This window comes from Polypterus senegalus, chromosome 3 (genome assembly GCF_016835505.1).
Source record: "Polypterus senegalus isolate Bchr_013 chromosome 3, ASM1683550v1, whole genome shotgun sequence".
Lineage (NCBI taxonomy): Eukaryota > Metazoa > Chordata > Cladistia > Polypteriformes > Polypteridae > Polypterus > Polypterus senegalus.
Genome location: NC_053156.1, coordinates 258,615,961 through 258,638,896, shown reverse-complemented (window position 1 = coordinate 258,638,896; position 22,936 = coordinate 258,615,961). Strand labels below are relative to the sequence as shown.

The 22,936-nt window shown below is 37.8% G+C and overlaps 1 protein-coding gene across 1 annotated transcript in view; it reads right to left on the bottom strand.

Annotated features, from left to right (window-relative positions):
• LOC120526083 (protein eva-1 homolog A-like) overlaps positions 1-20,563 on the bottom strand; it is a 258,671-nt gene extending 238,108 nt beyond the window's left edge. The window contains exon 1 of the mRNA XM_039748973.1: positions 20,193-20,563. Coding sequence (XP_039604907.1) covers positions 20,193-20,340 — 148 coding nt within the window. The 5' untranslated portion in view covers positions 20,341-20,563. The remainder of the gene's footprint in view (positions 1-20,192) is intronic.
• Between the last annotated feature and the right edge of the window lie 2,373 nt (positions 20,564-22,936).

The following is a 22,936-nucleotide window of genomic DNA, read 5'->3' as shown; positions in this document are numbered from 1 at the left end:
CCTTACTGTAATGACCTGTGGAATTATTTTTTATTTTTCATTGCATTTGGTAGTCTATTAATAGAGCTGAGATTAAGCTTGAATGAGAAAACACATAGGCCCATTTAGAAGTAATTATGGGTAGGGTTAATGCTCTTCCTCAACATTCCTACACACCATCTACAAACCTACCCCTTTGCAACAGGAGTCATATTATTTTTTGCCTTTTCTCATATCTCACAAAACGCCATTAGTAATGGATGCAAAAAGTGTCTATCAGCTTTTAAGTAAATTGGATGTATACAAATAGACAAGCTTGTATATAAAAATTTCAGACTTCTGCAAGGTTTTCTTCAGAAGTGTTTAAGTATGTAAGGGAAGACAGGATATAACATTTAAGTACAATGATTCAAACAGATTGTCGATTTCACGTTAGTGAAGAAAACAGCATTTCTAAAGTTCTAAACATAGATCCATTTAAACAAAAATATAGTGATATATTATACTTCACTAATGTTCACCCAACAAGATCATGAATGTTTCCTAGGACATACAGAAAGATGAATAAAATAAAGTAACTGTAAAATGGTATGTCCAAAAGCAATTTTTAAATGTATTAGCCCATACACTAAATTCCTCTAGACTGTATAAAGACATTTGCCAAAAGTTGCAGACTCGTTTAGAATCCATTCATCCTTAAATCTGTAGAATATGTTAAATCCAATTTTAAGAACATAAGGAGTCAGGACCTTTCCAGACACCATTAGGCACAATAAAATAAAAATGTATCACGTTTCACAAAGAGAAGAGACCATTCTGTTATTCAGGGTTGCTTGTTTACCTAATGGCTGGGTTGTCCCAATATCTTGTCTAAATACGTTGTAGTCTCCCTATCATTTTTCTTCAAAAAAACATGTAAAAACCATTGCATGTTTTGGCTTGAAAAATGACATTTTTATTAAATCTCATTGTTCTATAGTACAACCTGCAAAGCACTAAAAGTACCAAGTCAAAAGGTGTAGAAAGTATAAAATTAAATAATAATAATGAATAATAATAATAATATAAACAGCACATACAACATGTGCAAGTGATGCGAGTGTCACTTTCAGATTCCCAGAATCACTTTCAGTTTAACTGACCATTTCGATTTCACTGCCTGAAGACGGGTTCACTTCGTCATCACTGCTGATGAAAGGTGCTTCTTACAATGAGGCTTACATTATGAGGCTAGGAGAAGACACGTCTAAACCATTGCCTGGGTAGGCTCAGGCCTGACGCTTATATAAGACACGACTATACCATTGCATGAGTAACGCTCGGTACTAACGCTTTTGGCACTTTAACAGTCTGAGTAAACCTTAGGTCGCAAGACCTCTATACAACTATACCATTGCCCAAGTGAATCTCAGGACTAACGCTTTTAGCACTATTTTTACAGCCAAAGTGACACTCTGGTCTAATGCTAAGGAGGTTAAAAGCTGTTAAGGTTTCCAAGTTAATCCAAACTCACTTGATCCAAATTCACTTGATTCATTCCCTGGGTCACATGTTTTTAGGACATGGGAGGAAAATAAGACTGCCTGCAGAGTTGCTGGAGAAAATCCCTGTAAATAAAAGGAGAAAGAGCAAACTGTTCATAGACAGTGACTTTGCTGGGATCTAAACCCATTCTCTTGGGTGACCATGTGACGTTTTGTCTGAGAAGGTAGTTGAGTGACTGAGCTCTGACTGCCCCACACTTTTCAACCCATCCTATTTTATACTCCTCAAATTTAACTATTTTGATTGCCCTTACACATCTCTTACCCTGCGACACAACAGGATGTCTCAGTTAATTAAAATAATTTGTTCAGAAGTTACTGAATCATCAAAGAAGTCCTCAAAACCTACAGTAAACACTGGTAAATCCAACTAAATATTGGGAGATAAGGAAGCATCTCTTTACGGGACAAATGAATGCCTTAATTTTGGTGGAAATTACCAGTGTCAACCTGGGGCAATTCCAGATTAAAAGATGATGTAGTTCTGTTATTTCCCTTCCTATGACTTATTCTTACTGATGACAGACTTGGTCTTTGCTTTAGAAATAAATTTGGAATGGCAAAAGTCCTTGGTTGAAACACTGTTTGTTCTATAACAGATATGATGCAGATTTGGAATTGTATCTGGGGGTCTATGCATTGCATCGATTCTGGAACTGGGTAAGATCTTTGGTCTCACCAGCCTTGAATCTTATCAACTCTGCAATTGTCTTGCAATAAAGCTTACCACTAAGATCATACAAGTTCTCATTCCCATTTCCTCTGTCTAGCCATTTACTTACCTACTTTGCAAAATCCTTCTCCTTCTTAGGTAGGCAGCCTCTAATCTCCACCCTTAACTATGTAACTCCAAGTATGAGCACTTTTACATCATTTCAGTGGATGCAGGTTTACACTTCATCCTCAACTCTTTGCTACAACACCATATTTGATACTACTCAAAGAAACCTACACCTCAATTTACACAAACTTAAATGTGCTTTACCTGTCCTGAAGTAGACTACACTTAATAGGCCTTTGCCCAGATATTTTCCTCCAGAACTGTACATCGATGTTGCTGACATGTTTATGTGCTTATAATGGTGTTGTCCTTTCTAGTGTATAATTTGTCCTTTTTGATGTTTTCAGCTACTATTCCCCCAATACCACAAATTTGTATTATCCTAAACCTCTCAGGAATGCTGTTCTTGGTACTAATGTATACGTACAGTATCTGCCTCAGCACAGTGCAAGCTAAAATTTCTCCATAATTTCCATAATGTTTTACGTGCAGTAAACCATACTAGAAAGATATGTACAGGAGGAGTCCTGCTGAACAAAGTGTTGCCAACTGAAATGATTCTTGACTAGAGTGCATACAGATGTTAACACCTCATTATCACTTTGTTAATATGCAGAGAGGAGCAAAAGACATATAAATGGTATAACTTCTGTACAGAAATAAACATAATTTGTCCTTTTTTATGCGGTTCTGTTTCAAATTAACAAAGTAACTGTTAATGGCAGCATTACTGCAAAGACTTTGTGAAAGAGTATTAGGTAACAATCATGAATGTCTGAAATTTCACTGTCAATTTATGTATGACCCAGATTCTATACACACACTCTCTTAGTATCTGGAGACTCTGCTGAGTGTTCTTACATCTTACCTTAACAGACGCAACAAGTTTGTCTAAAGTCTAGCCTGTAATGGTCGCCCTCTTGGATTTTTACTTGAGCTGAGAAAAGTGGATTACAAGTTTTACAGTTAGGTTTGAGTGCTGGACTGCGGGATTATATAAAAGATTGTTTATTAAGTAAACTAAATATACAGTATGAAACTAGTTGTGTAACACTTTATTGATATTTTACTGTTTCTTGGAAAATACTTTTGAACTCAAACCACCCCAAGTCAAAAAGCATAAATTTAACCAAATCCACAACTCAAAACATCACAATGGACTACATCCCATAAATAAGAACAACTATAATGTACCCTCTGCACAAAATATTCTTAATAACTAAAACTGAAAATTATCTATTAGTCATTCAATATGCACATTTCTAAAAAACCTAAATGCAGGCAAGTTCTGCCATAACTTCCCAGGCAATATTTAAAATAGCAGTTATCTTCTCAGTGTGTACAGCAAACAGGCCCAAGCCATAATCTTGCAATCTTGTTTCTAAAAACAATTCAAAATGTTAATTACATACTTGACAGTCACAACTCTTTCATTAGTACCAGCTCCAACTGTATATAGTAACAACTTATACCAAAATACCTATTTAACTTCATAAATTGGTACCTAGTTGTGTACTTAAATAGGTTAGTGTGTATATTAAAACATGAAACAGCATTCAGAGATAAAAACACATTGTAATTACATGATTCGTTTTCTTCGGTGTCTGTTTAACTTGTTAAGTCTTAATTGCCACTAATTCTATGCTCTTTGTATTATTTTCAAAACTTTGAAAAATCTAATCCCTTTGTTTTAAGCAACACTTAATTAAACTTTTCTGCCCAGAGCACAAATAGGGTTTTGATGATTAAGAAGGTTACTGTCATAGTTTTTTAAAGTACAACACACACAGAGCCAGAAGTTGGGTAGACAACCTTCACCACTGACCTCTGTTACACATCTACTTCATTAGACATTGATCTTGTGAAGGCATGGTCTTTAAAAATCACTATACAGTATAGAATAACCTCAGATACTGGACAGTCTGTCTCACCAGTCCTGTCCTGTCTTGTGAAGGCCTGTCTCACAATTCATTTAAACTTTAGGGTTCACTCTTCTGAGACATATTTAAAAGAAAGTCACATGTTTTTCTCCCATCTGTTTCTGTCTTTGCCTTGCCATTCTTCCATCTGGCCAAAACAAAACTCATTACTGAATTGTTATTAGAGCTGTTTAGTCAATTGGCAAAAACCACAACAAACTGTGAGCACTCTGCAGCACAGTGAATGAACATCTATGCATATGCCTTTCTTCTACTTGACAAAATGGTGATAAAAACGAAAATGACTTACTAAAATAGAGTTCTTGCTCCTGTCATGCTTTGTTACTTCCGGTTTTGAATAAAGCTGACCTTAGCAGCAAAGAATATTTTCTGTAGGATATTACGCACGCCCAACTTTTACATCTTGAAATAACCAAAATTAATTTCACCTCTGTGTTCTCCTAGATGCCAGAATATTATCATTCTAATAAAAGTTATATTACATACAGTATATGTAATAGGATGCATCATATTCTCTATTACTTGCCTTTTGGCTGAAAAAAATATGTACCTTCTAAGTGTAACTGGTGCAGTTTTTTTCTTCTCACATTTCAAAACTGGTCCAATGTACTTGTAGCCTAATTGTTGTGCACCTTGAGATTTTCTACCTTGTGCCAACTTCCACCAAATCAGGCACTGATTTCCCACAATGGTGAATTGAGTAGATCAGAAAATCCTAAATGGTAAACAGCAAATACTGTGGCATGCCAGCAGCAGGGTTTCTAAATCTTAGACTACAATGTTACTGTGGTAACAACAAAGACCCAGCTCAGTACACCCTTAATGTAAACTGTATGTTTAAGAGCATAGATGACTAGCACACAGGATTTTCAAAATATCTGGTAATGAATTATCCAGTAATCAAAGCTGTGATGGCCTTGTTAAACAAAAGTAAACAGGAACATTAATACCTTCACAATAACTTTTGGGCCAATTGTCTTTATAATCTTCATTATTTTACTGAGCTCTGTTGTCCCTAGATTTATTCATATTTAGTACCATTACTTTTAACCATAACATTTTGCTTTTAGCATAATTTTGTCCATCCATTTTCAAACCAGCTGTATGCCATCAGGTACCTCAGGGTCTATAAGAGCCTATCTAAGAACTACCAGGTGCAAGGCGAGGTGTCATCTTGCTGTTGAGTCAATTGGCAGCATTAAAAAGCCCCATTGTGTAACCTTTGACAGTCATGCATCCAATTCAGAGTCTGAGGATGTCTTGCTAGTGTTGCTGCAGGGATTAGCTCATGCCTCTGTCTGGGATTTAGTGAGCTTGGCAAATCAATGAATGAATGAATATCTATAGCAGCCATATTAACTGTTTTGGCACTCATACTGTTTGGTTCTTGTTACACAGCTGCTTGATGTCAAAGTTTCATTTACAAAATTACTGTTATGCCCAGACCACCCTTCTCACAGTTTTACTGTTCTTGTATTTATATCAGTGATACAGCAAAGCTCAATGTGATGGTGTTCATTGGTAACTGCTAATATACTCTATCCTTAATGAAAATCTGTGAACCAGTACTGCAATTCTACTAATTTTAAATTTTATTTAATCAAAGCTAGCCCTAACATTTCTAAAAAAAAAATCAATTATATCTACAAATTATGTTCATTATTCAAAGGAACTGGTCCGACAAGGAAACAGGCTGACAGTTCCCCAACATATTTGCAAAGGAAAATAAACATATTTTTAATGCGTTTTAGCTTAAAGTCATTTATGTTCAACATCGCCTGCGAAGAAATTATCTGAGAACCAATTCTGTCTTTCAGGGCTAAGGATCTGCCAACACCATTGTGTATAAATTTACAACAAAGTGTTCAAATGAAGACCTAGTAATTCTTGGATAGGAAAGTTTTGCTCCATAGCTAATGCGATATTACATTTTGAGAACCAAGACTTTTTACGTGATATCTTTTTCAGTGATTTCAATATGTCAAATCACATTATCAAACTTGAATAACAGAACTTTTAATAAGATAAGCTAAAGAAACTCCTCACATAATGTAAGTGGCTGTCTTGCCAACATCAAGTTCTGTTTTCTTTGTTTTGTTTTTTTTCCAGCCTAACTGGAGGGTTTTTTTTCTGTCTTCCTGGCCATTCAACCTTACCTTTTTATTTTTTACATACTGTATAATATTATCGATTAATTTTGCTTGTTTATGTTTTATTTTAACTTCCTTTAATTTCTTTTTAAAACACTTTGAGCTTCATTGTTTGTATGAAAACGTGCAATAGAAATAAATGGTGTTGTTCTTATCAATGATAGATGGACTCCTTATGCTTTTAAAATGCTTATGTCTTCATTCTGGGTAGAATTGTAGTAACAAGGAGACCAGAGTTCAAATCCATGATGCTCCCTGTGAAGAGTCTGCATGTTCTTCCTGTATCAACATGGGTTTTCTACAGGTGCTCTGGCTTCCTCACACAGTCTGAAGACGTTCATGTTAGCTGGATCTGCGATGCTAAATTGCCCCTCATGTATGTGTGAGTGTGTTTACTCGCAAATGGACTGGTGCTCTGTCCGGGGATTGTTCTTGCTTTGTGGCCAGTGCTTGTTGAGATAGGCTTCAACATCCCCGTGACCCTGGTCTGAATAAACGGGTATAGAAAATGGATGGGTGTTTTTATTTTTTACCATACTTTTGCTTTGCAATCTGACTAACTTTTGTTCACTTTTGTATATGACATTTTTCCTGAATTCTACTACGTTCTCATCTGTTCCATTGTTACTATTTTATCCCAATTGACTCAATGGCGGTGGCACAGTGGCACAGTGGGTAGCGCTGCTGCCTCGCAGTTAGGAGACCCGGGTTCACTTCCTGGGTCCTCCCTGTGTGGAGTTTGTTCTCAGGGTGGCATGGTGGTGCAGTGGGTAGCACTGCTGCCTCACAGTTAGGAGACCGGGTTCGCTTCCCGGGTCCTCCCTGCATGGAGTTTGCATGTTCTGCATGTGTTTCCTCCAGGTACTCCGATTTCCTCCCACAGTGCAAAGACATGCAGGTTAGGTCCGATCCTACATTGTCCCTAGTGTGTGCTTGGGGTGTGTGTGCGTGCCCAGTGGTGGGCTGGCGCTCTGCCTTGCACCCTGTGTTGGCTGGGATTGGCTCCAGCAGACCCCTGTTACCCTGTAGTTAGGATACAGTGGGTTGGATAATGGATGGATGACTTAATGGCCATTATGTAGCTTAACCATGTGGTATTGTCCCATAATAGCTAGATTCAGACTTTTGAATTAATCTTTTCATAATTTCATTAATTATTCTGTACTTCAGCATTAATCTATCTGACACTTGGAAGGCTCAAAAACATTACACCAAGGACATAACCATTAGTTCTGAAGAACATGTGATGAATGTGCTGGGTTTAGCAGAAAGTGATGTGGAATCTGAAGGCATTGTTTAGATTATGTATACATGTAATACATAAATGTTATGCTAAATGTTATACATGTATACACGTTATAGATATGTAATTTATAGTGGCATGCAAAGAATATTTTTGCCTCTTTAAAAGGTTTGTGTGACAATTTATTTAAATGGTTTAGAAACTCAAAATTCTGACTGCAAACCTAAGTTTTTTATAATGAAGAAGAATAAATAAAATGATAAATAGTGCTATATAAATTTTAAACATTTGTTTTATCATTCATAATTCTTAAAACCCAGTCTAGGACAATGATAATTCTGAGAGCACATGATTAGCAATGTGTATAAATAAAAACATGCAAAACTGGCAGGAGATCCCTTATCTCTTACAACATAAAGTGCTGACGTAAAACAACCTCTGTCTCTACAAGACATAAAGTCAGAGCTACCCATCCACCAGTACTGAATCTGTTTATACTATTTAATGGTTGCAGGGTGGCAGCATTGGACACAAAGCAACAACTAGTCCTGCAGGGGACTTTAACCTATTGACATTATAAGCTTACAAATACACACATACTAACTCATACTGCTCAAGTCGCCAGTTAACGTTAAATCTTGGGAATGTGTGAAAAAAAGAAATCCTCATGGATATAATGAACATATGCAAAGTGCACAGAAAAAGTGCCTGGCTCTGGATTCAATCCTGGTCTCCCAGAGCTAGGTGATGCAGTTCTAACCAATTTGTCCCCTAAAAATAACTATGTTTTATTGAATCTCACATCATTAGCGTTTCCCAAATTACCCGTATTTTCATATATCCTCAAATGGTAGTATTAATTCATTTGTATAAGATAAGTTGCTGTAAGTTGGTTTAGCAAATGGATGAACAGCTAGACAGTATACTGTCAGGTGCATAAAGTTTGTTGCTTTACAGTACTTGGATATGAGATGCAGATGTAAGAGGTTTCTTTTTGAGATTTCCTCTCACACATTAGTGACGTGAAAGTAAGTTAACTTGTGTGCCTAAACTCCCCCAAAATGAGCACATAAGAGTCTATGATTGACTTTACAATCCAGTGAATCAGGATTCCACCTGGTTTGGTTTCTGTTCAGTTTGGGCTGAAGTCAGCTGCCCGATTGTAAAGTCTTTTTTGAAATAATGCAATAAGGCAGTTTACTGTGCAGAATTTCATGTACTGCTTTACATGGTATGAAACACGCTTCCTTTAATTTATGAATGTACCCTGATTTTGACTTTTTGTATTCCACACTGCTGTAGCCAGTACCTTCTAGAAATTTCTTTGCATCCATCTTTCCTTTGCTTGTGGAATGATTACATGAATATAAATGTTCCATGTAACTGTCTCAGTTTTGACTGGTACAGAATAATATTTAGTTGAGGAGAACAAATACAGTAAGTGGCAGAATATTACTTCATTCAGCCGGAGACAATGATAAGGAGATTTACATGGGAATCTAAAAAGACTGCACACTTATTAGCCTGAAGTCGTATAGTATATGTTAATCTGCGCTCACATGCAACATGTTCCCTGATTCATAGTACCACCAGCCCCTTGAATTGAATATTGAATATGAATTGCATCTAGACGAAAACTGAATACAATTATGTTTCTTTTGTTATTTTTGTAATTAACACAATTATAGAAAATGGCAGAAGCCAAAACACAGACGTGAACACTGTTTACTGAATCTGTTTAATAAATTTCAGTGCTGCCAGAGCCATTAAATTAGGCAAAAAACAGAAATCAAATCTTGACAGGGTGTCTGTCCATTACAGGGCACAGTTCTGAACACACATACATACACACACACACACACAATTTAAAGATGTCAATTAAACTAACACACGTTTTTGAGATGCAGAAGAAAAATCAGAATACACCCTGCAGGCACAGTGAGAAGGGGCAAATTTCACATAGTGTGGCGGAGGAACTATCTCCTCAGTCTGTCAGAGGAGCAGGACAGTGACAGTAGTCTGTCACTGAAGCTGCTCCTCTGTCTGGAGATGATCCTGTTCAGTGGATGCAGTGGATTCTCCATGATTGACAGGAGCCTGCTCAGTGCCCGTCGCTCTGCCACGGATGTCAAACTGTCCAGCTCCGTGCCCACTTTATAGAAGCTCAACAAAACCAGAACTATTATAACAAACAACAACCCCACTAAACATACACAAGAACTTCTGGTTTAGTTAATGATAACAGAGTTGTCATTTAATAAAAAGTAGGTGGGAGTACAATGGATCAGAATTTCATATTGTAGTTGGATTTGTTCAGTTGTGCAACAATTTTACATTCAAAGACACTTTTAAATTTTAAATAAAACAGGCCCAGGATGTTGTCACAAGTGTAGTATAACATATACTGATTGAGGTTTTCCATTGTTCCTTCCAAAGTCACATAGTTGAAATCACTACATATTATAACTACAACATTGGAAAATTTTAAATCATAAACCTAAAATTCTTCAGTGGAGACGAAGAGAAAGGTTTGACATTTTTATTTGCACTTTAAAGTAAAGTGCACACAAAGAAACCACTGAGACCCCTCTTATTTAAATAACCTGCCAAGAAACTGATTGGCACATGCACTCACTATAATATATATTTATATATAATATCGCTACAGGGGAGCGAATGGAGCAACCTGACCGATGGCCATAAACAATAACATCATCAAATTCTGAGCAAAAGAATCTGAAACATGAATAAAACTAAAATTTAAAAAAGGAGTAAAAAATATATGAAACACTCATAAACTAATCACAATCAATTGAAAAATATGAAATTAAAAAATATAAAACATAACATTCTCTAACCAAGTCAATTCAATTCAGGATCATGATGGAACCAGAGTATATCCCAGCCATGAACAAGTAAACCAGTCAATATTTACATACAGCAGCCTTATCACCTGTACTTCAGAACAAAGAGTCCACCTGAAGCTAAGTATTTTTGGGCCCAGCCAATACTTAGATGGGAGACTATATATGAAAAAGCTTGTGTGCTGCTGTAAGAGGTGTTGATGAGGCCATTAGGGCACGCTCATCCTGTGATCTGTGTGGATCCCAATGCCCCAGCACAGTGACGGGGACTTGTACTGTAAATACAGGCACCGCCTTTCAAGAAGACTAATAAAACTGAGGTCCTGACTCTTTGTGGTCATAAAAGATCTCTGAACATCTTTTAAAAAGAGAAGGGACTTTCTCGATGTCCTAGCTAAATTACTCACCACCGCATAGTCATTCTAGTCCCCTAATCCTTACCTATCCCTTACAGGCTACATATCTTTCTCACTACTTTACAACCTAATATCTAATATTTAGTGAGTGTACTGGCATTAGAATGGCTACTGTCAAATCGTCAAACTGGATGCTACACATTAGTGGTAGATGAACCGGTTTCCGCACTGTCTATGTAAAGTGCAATAAGAAGTTTAAAGATAAAAGTAATTAATTCATTCTTTCACTCATTCATAAATTAATTGGGCCTACACCTGCAAATGGTCAACAGACCACCTTGGAGTGGCTATTTAAGCTAACACACATATCTTTGAGATGTGGGAAGAAACACTAGAACACTATAGAAAAATATATGCAGACATGAGAGAACAAGCAAATTCCACACTGACAGTAACCACGTTTGCCAAATTTCCCCCTGGGGACAAATAAAGTTCAATCTATCTATTAATCTTCTATATATCCCATATGATTCAACCCCCAGATGCTGGATCTGTGAGGTAGAAACACAAATCACAAATTACTTTACCACTATTAATCCCAAAAAATAGATAGATAGATAGATAGATAGATAGATAGATAGATAGATAGATAGATAGATAGATAGATAGATAGATAGATAGATAGATAGATAGGGCTGATTGATTGATTGATTTTGCATGAACAAATACAATGCCTTGAGAGAAAATGTCAATTTCAATGGTGTGAAATAATTCTCTTTAACCTTCACTTTAAGAAAACTTTACTGCTCTTATGTTTAGAAAGTGGGTCTCTACCTAGGCAGATGAGTTTAACAGAGCAGGTTCTTAAGCAGATTCCAGTCTGGTTGCTGATAAGCTGCCGTAATATAAGAAAGCCAATCAAGTCCTTTTTGTTATGCTTGTCTTTCTCCTTCCCTTTAATCTGTCATTCTTCACCTCACTGGCCAGGCAGATAGCACAGAAACGATGCCCAATCACCCCCCACCCAAAATGTTCAGGATGGTGTAGAATGCAATGGTTTCATATTTCACGACAGAAACCCTAAATTCCCAGCCCCCACCTTGTTTCGCTTCACTAATTCTCTTAGCCACCTAATTAATCCTTCCTACTACCTTTCATCCTCACAACATCATTTCAAGAGCCTTTCATTCAGTCTGAACACATTTTTTCAGCCAGCCAGTTCTGGGCCTTTGCTAAAACTACAGAGATGAACACCTAAAAACGACATTCATACTGAGTAAACATTGAAGAGCATTGTGCCTTTTCTAACAATACTTCCCATCGAGTTTCACTGCTTGAAAAAAATGAATGTAAGAAACTAACTTCTACAAAGGTGTTAAAAAAAGATTCTCAGCAAGAGCATTTCTAAATGAAACACGTACAGTAAGACAAAGCCTAACATGAAGCATTACAGAAAACCCCAAAGGTAAAATAGTCTAATCAATATTCTCAAAGGTTTCAGTGCATTTCTTAAGTAACAGCAAAATCCAAACACTAAAAATAGTTGCTTTAAAACTACATTATATAAGTTATTTACACAGCACTTGCATTTTACATGTTTATTTTCTTAGAAAAAGAGGATTTTTTTGTGATTTTTCTGAATCTTCTGAAGAAACATATATAGTACCATATCTATACAACATAATCAAGATAGAGGTAATAGTGTGTGGTGCCTTAGTGATAAAGTTTACTGTTTCATGGCTTAAGGTTTCTCAACTTGAGTTCCGGCCTGGTCAACGTCTGTTTCAGGTTTGTACATTAATCCATAAGAGTCCTCTTCAGACTCCAGATGTAACATACTGGGTGAAATCGTGCCTCTAAACCTGCTCATGACGGATGAATGTGGGAATATTTGTAAGTGCACCCTGACATGGAATGCACTCGCTCCAGGTTTGGTTTCCATCTTGCATCAAATTTTATCTTAATTAGATAAGTAAAAAAGTGGACAGATGGACGGACTGTTAATACATGGTTAACACACATCTTATGTGTCTTACATCTCCAGGGACTTGTTTTAGATTCCTAGCATGGATGCAGCAAAAGTGGAGATTACAGATTAATCTAAGTCCATATGAGTTTTCTCCAAGCACATCGTAAACCAGCTACTGACACTGAAATGGCCTACTGTCAGTGTGTGTATGATGTTGCACAGTGACAACTTGGAATTACTTTTAACCCTTGGTCCTGATTTATACTCAGTATCCCACAACCCAGTAAAAGAAAAAGAAGATTGATAAATAAATTAAAAGGATTTAAACTTTATGATTCCAAAAATATAATGCACTCACCAACTAAAGCACAAAGTTGTAGGTTCACACTCTGTCAATGGCTTACCATGAGAACCTATAAAAATAACTACAACTTCCAATGTCCATTTATATAAAATACCTACCTTTGAGATAAACTGCGTAGTGACACAATGAAAGTCTTTAGTGACTCAGAAGGAGACTCAGAGTATAGTGTACCTCTTTAAAAAAAATAAATATATAATGTAGAACATGAACGAAAGTAATACTAATTTAATTTTATTTCATTCTGTGTCTTGTTTATTGTAATTATATTTACAAAAAAGGGCTATTTTTTTAAGTAAATAAATAAGGTGGTATTCACTATTAAGAATGCTATTTAGAAGTAAAGATTGATTGAGGTAGTGCGGTACAGCAGTTAAGAGTCAGTCCCTGCTACCTGATGCATATAAAATGATACCATAAAAAACACATGTTGCTTCTTAGTTTTTAATTATTCAGGGACTGAATATAACATCTTTATGCATGAACAATACACAGAGAAACGCTTAGTTTTAGGTATTTGGAGGCCTCTAGTAACAGAATAGCAGGAGGTTCCTACTTTATGGGCCTGTGAAAGAGCCTCAATTTTATATACGTATGTAATGCTCACTTTCAAGAAGTTTTTCAACATATTACGTAGTGATTATACAATACATGTAATTTCAGCCTAAGATCATACCGAATTCTTCACACCACAGCCAAATATTTGACTTTGACTGCTGGTAAACAAAGAAGCAACAAGTAATAGCATAAAGAATGACTTCATTGTGGGAAATCCCTTCATCTACTGTAGCATTAGTGAAATGGAAACAATACTCTCCACACTACAGTTCAGCATTTTTCTTCAACAGTGTTACTGACAAACCAGTTTCTGCCTCCTTCTTGAAAAGAAAAACACAAAGAAACAAAAAATCTAGTTAGAATAAAGTTTGTTTTAAAAAAGGATAAAATTGTGTTTTTCAGAATCCAAGAAGTGTGAATGGGCTACTGCACTCTCACTAAGCAGACCTGTGGCTGCTCTTTGTTTCCCCATCTCTGTATCAGTGTTGCATTTAATTGCCATTCAGAAGTAGTTAGCATACAGATTGCAAAGATGATACCCTGAACAAGTCAAGCAAAATGTTCTTAGAAGCCCTGACAAAAATGCATTACCAGAGAAGGGCATGTGCTCCCCACAGTCCTGCAGTCAATCCACATATCAAAACCATCAGCTGGAATACACATTCTGGGGGCAATTAAAGGGAAGGTGACAATGGGAGGTTTGCACTTTAAACCAGCCATTATTAAACAAATGCCCTCCCCACACCTTATAGGGAAATTAGCAAAAGCATGGCGAACATGTAGAAAAACAAGTGAGAGAGTGGCTTGGGCTTGTTTTGATTTCAATGCTTTATTTTATCAACATAGCTGTTCATTTTTACCAAGCCCTGGGCTGGAAAATGCAGGTTGTACTGAACAAAAACCTCCAATCTTCAAATTATAAAATATAACATTTTTGGAAAAGAATAAAAGAGCACAGAGACTTTTTTCTAAACGCTCCATTCATGACAGATTATTCTTTCTTACTTGGCTTCCCATTCTTGTTTGTGCAAGCACTGAGGTCTCATGGTGAAGGAATCCTACTCCCTGTGTGGCCTTAAGCAAATGTTTTAACCTGCCACTACTCCAAACTGTTAAAGAACACATTCACCTCACGCTGTTGATAAATCATCGTGTAAAACACTTTGGGACGATATCTCCCATAAAAGATGCTTTATATAAATGAACATTATAAAAAAGGGGGTGTTAGGAGTAGGAGTAGCAAGCACATTACAAACTTTAAATGTGAAGGTAATAGGAAACAGAGTTTACAGGTCAATAAATTGCAACTTTAATTTATACAGCACCTTTCACAAGTGTTTAATGTTGCACAAAACCATATATGCTTGAGTGTACTGAACTTTAAGGCATGTAATTCCAGCTAGCACCCCAAGTCAGTCAACTGTCTTGCGTTTTGGCTAAAGAGTGGCAGTTCATCATCATGACCCTGACTTACTCTGTCATCCTGAACAAGTCACTTAACCTGTCTATACCTCATGTGCAAGATATATACTGTATGTAATGTATATGAATATATATACTGTATATATATATATATATATACTCAGCAAAAAAAGAAACGTCCTCTGACTTTCAACTGTTTTTACTTTCAGTAAACTTAATGTGTAAATATTTGTATAAACACTAAAAGAGTCAACACCATAAGACATAAACTAAAAATGTTTCACAATGTGTCCCTGAATGAAGGGAGGCTCAAAATCAAAAGTACCAGTCAGTATCTGGTGTGGCCACCAGCTGCTTGAAGTACTGCAGTGCATCTCCTCCTCATGGACTGGACCAGATTTGTCAGTTCTTGCTGTGAGATGTTACCCCACTCTTCCACCAAGGCACCTGCAAGTTCCTGGACATTTCTGGGGGGAATGGCCCTAGCCCTCACCCTGCGATCCAACAGGTTCCAGACATGTTCAATTCCTTCGACGATAAACACGAATCCGTCTATCACCCCTGGTGAGACAAAACCATGACTCATCAGTGAAGAGCACTTTTTGCCACTCCTGTCTGGTCCAGCGAAGGTGGGTTTGTGCCCATAGGCGGCATTGTTGCTGGTGATGTCTGGTAAGGACCTGCCTTACAACAGGCCTACAAGCCCTCAGTCCAGCATCTCTCAGCCTATTGTGGACAGTCTGAGCACTGATGGAGGGATTGTGTGTTCCTGGTGTGACTCGGGCAGTTGTTGTGGCCATCCTGTACCTGTCACGCAGGTGTGATATTCGGATGTACCGATCCTGTGCAGGTGTTGTTACACGTAGTCTTCCACTGCGAGGATGATCAGCTGTCCTTCCTGTCTCCCTGTAGCGCTGTCTTAGGCGTCTCACAGTGCGGACATGGCAATTTATTGCCCTAGCCACATCAGCAGTCCTCATGCCTCCCTGCAGCATGCCTAATGCACGTTCACGCAGATGAGCAGGGACCCGGGGCATCTTTCTTTGGGTGTTTTTCACAGTCAGTAGACAAGTCTCTTTAGTGTCCTGCGTTTTTAGAACTGTGACCTTAAATGCCTACTTTCTGTAAGCTGTTAAGGTCTTAATGACCATTCCACAGGTGCATGTTAATTAATTGATTATGGTTAATTGAACATGCATGTAAAACATTGTTTAAACCCTTTACAATGAAGATCTGTAAAGTTATTTGGATTTTTAAAACATTATTGTTGAAATACACAGTCCTGAAAAAGGGACGTTTCTTTTTTTGCTGAGTATATATATATATATTTATATCCTGTATAAGCATACAGTGTACACGCCAACCAGCCATAATATTTAAACCACCTGCCTGATATTCTGTAGATCCCCCTCATACACCAAACCAGCTCTGACCTCTCAAGGCATGGATTCCACAAAACTCTGAAGGTGTCCTTTGGTATCTGGCATGTTAGAAGCAGATCTTTCAAGACCTGTAAGCTATGAAGTGGGACCTCCATGGTTGTTTTTCCAGCATATCCCACAGATGCTCAATTGGATTGAGATCTGAGGAATTTGGAGGCCAACTCACCACTTGAATTCTTTGTCATGTTCCTTAAAATATTCTTGAAAAATATTTGCAGTGTGGCAGGGCATATTATCCTGCTGAAACAGGCCACTGCCAGCAGGGAATATCATTACCATGATTGAGTGTACAAGGTCTACAACAACTTTGAGGTAAGTGGTATGTATCAAAGTAACATCCACATGAATGCCAGAACCCAAGGTTTCCCAGCAGAACATTGTCCAAAGCATCAAACTGCCTCCACCAGTTGCCTTCTTCCCACAGTGCAGAACTTCTGCAGTCTTTTACCCAGTTAAATGACGCACATGTACCAGGCTGTCCAAATGATCCAAAAGAAAATGTGACTCCTCAGACCAGGCCACTTTCTTTCATTGCTCCCTGGTCCTGTTCTGACCATCACATACCCATTTTAGGTGCTTTCAGCGGTAGACAAGTGTCAGCATGATCACTCTGAAAGGTCTGCGGCTATGCAGCCCCATATGTAGCAAGCTATGATGCACTGTGTTATCTTGCACCTTTCTCTCATGGGCAGCTTTAAGTTTTTCAGCAGTTTGTGCTACAGTAGCTCTTCTGTGGGGCTGGACCAGACAAGGTAAGCCTTTGCTCCCATGCACATCAATGAGCCTTGGGCACCCATGATCCTTGTCAATTCACCAGTTGTTCTTCCTTGGACCATTTTTGGTAGGTAGTAACCACTGCATACTGGGAACACCCACCAAGACCTGTCATTTTGGAGATGCTCTGACCCAGTCATCTAGCCATCACAATTTGGTCTATGTCAAAGTCGCTCAGATCTTTACACTTGCCCATTTTTGCTGCTTTCAACACATCACCTTCAGAAACTGACTATTTACTTGCTGCCTAATATATCCCATAACTTGACAGGTGCCACTGTAAAAACATAATTAGTGCTATTCACTTCAACTGTCAGTGGCTTCAATGTTGTGGCAGATCAGTGTATAGTATACAGCATATATGTAAACAGGAGTATTATGGATCTGTATTTGTTAAGTGTTTTGAGCATTAGATAGGTGCTCTGTTCAAAAATATATCATTAACACAACATTGTCAAACCTGCTTAATGCAACTCATGGTCATGAGTGGTCACACTATATCCCAGTAGTGTCAAGTGCAACACAGAAACCAGCTCGGGGCAGAACACAACTGGATACACACATAAACACACACTGGATCAATTTAAACTCATCAGTCAACCTAACACATGCTAAGCTTTTTTCGGTATCTGGAAAATTTCTAACAGATTCTGAGAGCATTAGATTGGACAACCCTGCACAGATTACATAATGCCCAGGAGACGGTGGACGGCTAGGTGGCCAAGATCTCCAGGATTGAAACTGTGTCTGCCTTTCTCCTTGACTTTCTCTCTAACTACAGACCGTGGACTGTCTTGCAGTTTATTTACCCCTGGGATGCTGCAGAGTGGAGTTTTGTTTTCTCCTCCACTGTCAACTTGTCACGTCTTAACTAATAATTAATGGACAAATAGTTGTTTTCAATACATGTTAATAAGTTTCTACTTTATTTTCTGTCTGTTTTAACAAATCTGTGTCTTTATGTGTACTAATTCTGTATTTAATAATTTGTGAAACTGATAGTTGCAGTTATACTTACATTTTACCTGAGAACTTGGAACAGTTCTCTGTGCCTGCACTCAGTGAAAAACGCTATATAAAAATGAATCAAATTATGTGTCCTTCATTTTAAATACCAGTGAAACATCAATTACAGATAATGTCCAACACAATCAAGCAGGAGACCTTTTCTTACAGTTAGAGCACAAGCTGCTTAAATGGCAAGGTCACAAAATGAAGCCATGCTGTGATGTGAGCCTAACCTCTGGAGATATGAGCTCAGCTCTCTAGCTATTGAATTATTCTTCAATGTTTTTCATTTCTTTTTTAAGGTCTACCTAAAGCATGGCAAAACCACCAAGTTAAATCCGACTATTAGCAGCGTTGTTAACCACAGAATGCCCTATACTGTTCTAATGAGATATACCATACTGGACTATAGAAAGCCCTCAAATCAGACTCATGACAGATACATTCTGACTGCTTTGCACAGTAGACTGAATGCTATTCAAGGTGTTTTGTAAAATACGTGCAACTCCCTGTTGATTTAAAACTATTTCCATACCTTGTAGAAACAATTCAAAGCAAGTTTCTGTCTTTGCAAATAAAGTGTTATGGCAACTGTTTTATAAATCACACTGCTCTCAATGAAAAGTGTTATAAATTACAGGCTGAGAAATTTGATAATCGAGATGTTCTGACACTTTGTACAAGCTTTAACACACCCATCTATCATAACAGTGATGTGACTGCTTTATTGAGATGCTACATAAATAAAGACCAGCTTATGGTTGAAAGCCAACATGTCCATCCACATGCATATTTTTGACAAACACGATTTATTTCACAAACATTCTAGTTTGACAGGAGTCACATAAAATAAAGATTGACTTACAATTTAAATGACAAAATACATTCACATTTCCTAGATTCTAATTAGAGATGTCCATTTATCATGCTGGTGTCCAATATAATTATTTTAATCAAACAAGATGTTCACTATTAATGGTGCTATATAAAATAATAATCATCCGTGAATTCGGAATCAGGATGTTTATGCATTTTCTACGACGGTAGACCAACACAACCGTTTTGGACGATTTATTCATGCTGGATATGTTTCGTTCCCGCTATGAAAATAGTTATATACAGACTAGCTTATGATTTATAACATCTTAAAGGATGATCATCATTCCTTTTTCAACAGTTTGCTGTCTGTAAAAGGCGCTATATGAAATAATTCGTTTGCTGTCTGTGAAAGGCGCTATACGAAATAATTCGTTTGCTGTCTGTGAAAGGCGCTATACGAAATAATTCTGATTTTGCTAAACGGAATGAAATTGCTCCCACCTGCTACTCTAAAGATCAGATTTCCGTGGCACACAACAAGTAAGGAGTCCTCTCGATCTGTTGGCGGCATGCAGTGTATCTCCACTGTAGGGAGCAGGTGTCACGCTATAGCCCATCAAGAAGCGTGTTGCGAACCCCCTACGTACTGAGACACTGTAAGGCGTAATTTTTCTTTCTTTCTTTTTTAAGGATGCATTGATCCCCGTGGCCGTAGTACTAACTGCCCGAGTGGTCGCGCGCCGAAGGTTCTGCGCGAGAGAAGCTCGGACACGTGCGCACTGACAGACTCGCGTGACTACCCGCAACACGCAAAACAAGAGGCGCGAGAGATCGCAGTGCTTTAGCTCCACATTAATTGGTTTACTTGTTTACTTTTCGGCTGTTTGAGACTTAAAAGTGCGTTCTTTGCACAAGGTGCTTTACGATTAAAGTGCTACCCAGACAGAAAGCCCTTCGCGAGTCAAGTGTGGTTACATCTCACCTGAAAAGTCTGAAGAACTTGTAGCCAAGTTGCTGAAGCCTGACAAGCACATAATTCCCAAAACGAGAGTGTAATTTAAAGCCAAAGAACAACATTCTGGGACAAACATCCTTGAACTCATCTGGAAGGTTCGCTTCGGGTTCTTCATCGAGTCGCGCGGGTTTACACGACCTCTGCGACGTGGGGCCCGCGCGCCAGGCAGCGGATTTCCAGTCCCATCGCTAAAGAAAGCTGGCAGCTCAGCGTCCCACCGCGAGTTACCCCGCTTCTCAGGAGATGAAACAACAGGAGAGTTCTGAGGGATCAAGTCCTCTGTCTTGAGAACTCTTGCTTACCTACCTGGGGCTGCTTGACGGGGGGGTATGAGGAGGCGGTCGTGCCCGCGCGGTCTTACTGCCTGACGTTTTTGTGTCTCTGCTTCTTTTACTGTAGCGATGCTATTTAATTGTTTGAAACTGAAAGCAATAAACAAAGCCTAGAGAAAAGCAAACTTTAGGTAAGTTGTTTCTGGAAATGTTGTTAATCAAATATTTTAAACTTTCTTTTTAAAAGCTGTTTCCTTTTATTCAAAAGATTGATGTATCTGAACAATTGAAGAACCTTTCATTAAATGGTAATATGAAAAGGAATCTTAAAATATAAACGTGAGTGCAGGTATTAAATATTCCCAGCAATACAGAGAAGGGAAAAGGCTATGTAACTTCAATGGTTAAAAGTGACTACATGCTCCTACTGTTTTTTTTTTTAACTTGTGTACCATCTTCCTGTTTAACATCTGATGCTTATCTCTGGATTTCTTTTGTTTTCTTTTGCTTTGCCCATTTTAAAATGGAGCATCTTTCCATTGTTTCTCGGGGTTTGCCGATTAACTAACTCTTAGTGCCTCACAGTCTACTACCATGTCAGCAGTTCTTTTTCATGTACTTGTCTGCTATATCCTAACACAGAGTCACGGGGGTCTGCTGGAGCCAATCCCAGCCAGCACAGGGCGCAAAGCAGGAACAAACCCCGGGCAGGGCGCCAGTCCACCACAGGGCACACACACCAAGCACAAACTTGGGACAATTTAGGATCGCCAATGCACCTAATCTGCATGTCTTAAGACCCGAAGGAAACCCATGCAGACACATGAGAACATGCAAACGCCACACAGGCAGGACCCGGGAAGCAAACCCAGGTCTCCTTACTGCAAGGCAGCAGCGCTACCACTGCGCCACAGTGCTGCCCCATTTACTTGTCATTTTCCTTATTTCTAGGTTTCACTCCCCAATTCCATCTTTTCATTCATTAGTTAAGACTTTTCTCAGCCCATTTCAAGCTCATCTCTTCACGCTATTTAATCATATGGTGTTACAGTTCACATTAAAGGAATACTCTACCCAAAAGTTATATTTTTTATATGTTACCTCTGGCAGTTGGTAGTGATGGCAGAGGAAAAATTTGAATCACATTTTCATGGAGAACGAACATAATACTGTTTCTGACATATAAACCTAAAATGATTCAGCTTTCAGCCGTGTATCTCCTGCCACATGAAAAGATGCGTTCAAGCATAATCACAGTTTTACTCTATTTGAATTGACTTCGATTTAATTGAGTTTAAAACACAAATGTGAAAGGGATTTATCATGTAGTGTCCTTTTTCTCCATAACCCTGCTAAGGATTAAAATGGTACAAAAAACGGTATGGTATGGTGGGATATGGGATTTATCTATTTTGATAAAGCGCTATATGCCAAACAGAGCTCTTCATTCTTATGATACACATCTTCTTGTGGCTTCAAAATACAGGTATAAACTCTTTGTAGCTCAAGCCTTCAGTATTTATTAGGCAGCTGCTGTATTTAGACGTTTTCAAATCACTGCATAAGGCTTTTTTAATTCCTTTTAGGTATTTGTATTTTGTTCTCAATTATGTAATTTTATTTTATGTTTGCATTTAGTATGTTTTGTATTTCTTGTGCTTTTATGATGTAAAATGTCTTTGACACTTGCTGTATCAACGGGCTCAAAAATTAAATACTTGAATCCTTGGGTATAGAACCCAATGGTGACCAAAGCTGGACAACAGCAAACACTATACAAAATATCCTTGAAAAAAATCTCATGTTACAAAAATACATGTATTTTATACATTGTGAGCTAATTTATGTGGCCAGAGTATTTAATTCTTGGCTCATCTTAATAAAAAGAACTTGTACAGTAGTGCCTTTTAGAATTAGCTGATTTAATCATGGATTTAGACAGATGCTAACAACCCTGAAACAGATTTATGCAAAACACAGCTGAGCTTGTACACTGAGGTTAATCTGTTGTTCACTAAACACACTAAGCTACAACTCTCAGTGTATAATATATGAATATGGAGATAAGGCAAGAAATATTTTAGCTTCCCAGTTGCAGTAGTCTGTTGCTGATAATATGATCATAGAGATTAGGACACAGTCTGGATTTACTACTTTAGAACAGTAGAAAATAAATGATAAATTTAACTAATTTTACTGCTCTCTTGCACTTCAAAGCCTTCTTCAGAACCATTCCTTATTATTGGATTTTATTTAATGGTTTAGACATTCCTTCAATAAGCCTTGATTTTAAAACTAATGTAAAGAAACTTTGTTTCCTGATGAAATAAAGAAAGCTGTGCTTTTAATGCAAACTACCTAGTATCTGGGACTTTTTTTTTTAATTTAGCACTTTTTATTTAAGTCAAGCCTCCAACGTTAAATCAAGTAACTACAGTA